Genomic DNA, 1,615 nt, shown 5'->3' on the forward strand with positions numbered 1-1,615 from the left:
TCACAGGAATATATATATATATATATATATATATATATATAGAAAACAGTTTGCTGAAATTGTAATAATATTCCCCAATATTACAGTTTTACTGTATTTTTGATCAAATAAATGCAGCCTTGGCGAGCATAAGAGACTTCTTTCAAAAACGTTAAAAAAATCTTCATGAGCCCAAACTTTTGAAAGGCACTGTTAAAGTTAAGTGAAGTGTGTCATTTCTGTGCCTCTAGCATCAATAGCAAAAACACTGAATTCCAGACAATTGCAAATTAGTCCTGCCAATAATGCCATTAGTTGACTTGAGACAATGTTGATATGTTTTTTTGTTGTTGTTAGAATACTTTAATCCATATCAGGAGTATGGAAAGACCAAATGTAAGCCATTTTTGGATTTCCCCAAAAAGTCTTTGCGATTTGCTCAAAGTACTGCGACCAACGACAGACTGAGTGTGTTTGGCGAAACAGTTAAAAATAGCCATTGTTTTTGCTATTCTGTTTAGTGGCGTTAATGGCATTGAAATTATGCACTTCACTTTTAATGGCACAGATGTTTGAAGGTAACTCTATTGCCCCCTTGAGTATGCAAGCTGGCACAGTGAAGGAATAATGCACATTTAATAAGTACAACAGGACTACCAAGTACTGGCCAAGCATTTGCGTAGAGTATGGTTCTGGCCAGTGACTCACTAAAACCCAAAGGAATAAAATCACAGAACAGCTCTTTAATCTCTGTACGTTCCAGTCCAAAAACCCAGGAGAAGCAGAGCCTAGTTAGGAGAGAGCGAGGGCGTGAGAGAAATGTGATAGGAAATAAAGAAGGAAAGTGAGAAAGTGTGCCTCTGGTACAAATATTTAAGAAGATTTGCTGATCACAGAGAGCAAAGGGTTTGTGTAGAGGGAGGCCCTTTCATCATCTGAACAGAAAGCATATCAGAGAAAATGAGAGATACTGAAAGAGAGAATCTGATGTCTTACAATTCGAAAGCAGCTGCGGACACTGGGCTCCACGTTGCTCCCTCCAAATGCCGCCACCTCCCCGAGCTGCCGAGGGATCTGAATAGCCTCGTGCAGTAACAGACTGAGATGTTTCTGATCTGTCAGTCCACCTGGACCACACACCTGTCTGAAAAGGTCTGCAATACATAAACAGAAGACCTGGTTGAATGCTGCACTAAAAGGAGACACTAGGGAAAGGGAGCATTGTGCCAGTGTGCAGAAACCTGGAGGTGGGCAAACTGAGAATGTGAGACTTAAATGGCGTTAGGTTACAGGGGTGTGAGGTGAGATGGCTCACACTTTCATGTGTGATATGTTGGCACTGTAAAAAAAAATACATTTCTTATTCAGTGTTTTTAAAGTTAAAACATAAAGAAACTTTCATTACAGAATATATGAATTAAGAATATGTTGTTACTATTAACTAAAACTATTCATTTTTGTAATTTAAATAAAGATTAAGAAAATAAAATGTAAATAAAAGATAAACAATTAAAAAAACACAACTTAAAGATATATTCTCAAAAAAAAAAAAGTTGTGATATATATGGTGCAGTTTGCTTAAGTAAATCCATCTTGTTTTAAAGATTTTTAGATATCCCCCCCCCCCCCCCCCCCT

At 37.5% G+C, this 1,615-nt stretch overlaps 1 protein-coding gene across 1 annotated transcript in view; it reads right to left on the reverse strand.

Annotated features, from left to right (window-relative positions):
- The window catches only part of LOC107724836 (dystrophin-related protein 2-like), a 162,943-nt gene that overhangs the window by 22,518 nt on the left and 138,810 nt on the right, over positions 1 to 1,615 (reverse strand). The window contains exon 13 of the mRNA XM_016533913.1: positions 976 to 1,133. Coding sequence (XP_016389399.1) covers positions 976 to 1,133 — 158 coding nt within the window. The remainder of the gene's footprint in view (positions 1 to 975; positions 1,134 to 1,615) is intronic.

The sequence above is a fragment of the Sinocyclocheilus rhinocerous genome, unplaced genomic scaffold (assembly GCF_001515625.1).
Source record: "Sinocyclocheilus rhinocerous isolate Xijiao unplaced genomic scaffold, SAMN03320098_v1.1 scaffold1687, whole genome shotgun sequence".
NCBI lineage: Eukaryota > Metazoa > Chordata > Actinopteri > Cypriniformes > Cyprinidae > Sinocyclocheilus > Sinocyclocheilus rhinocerous.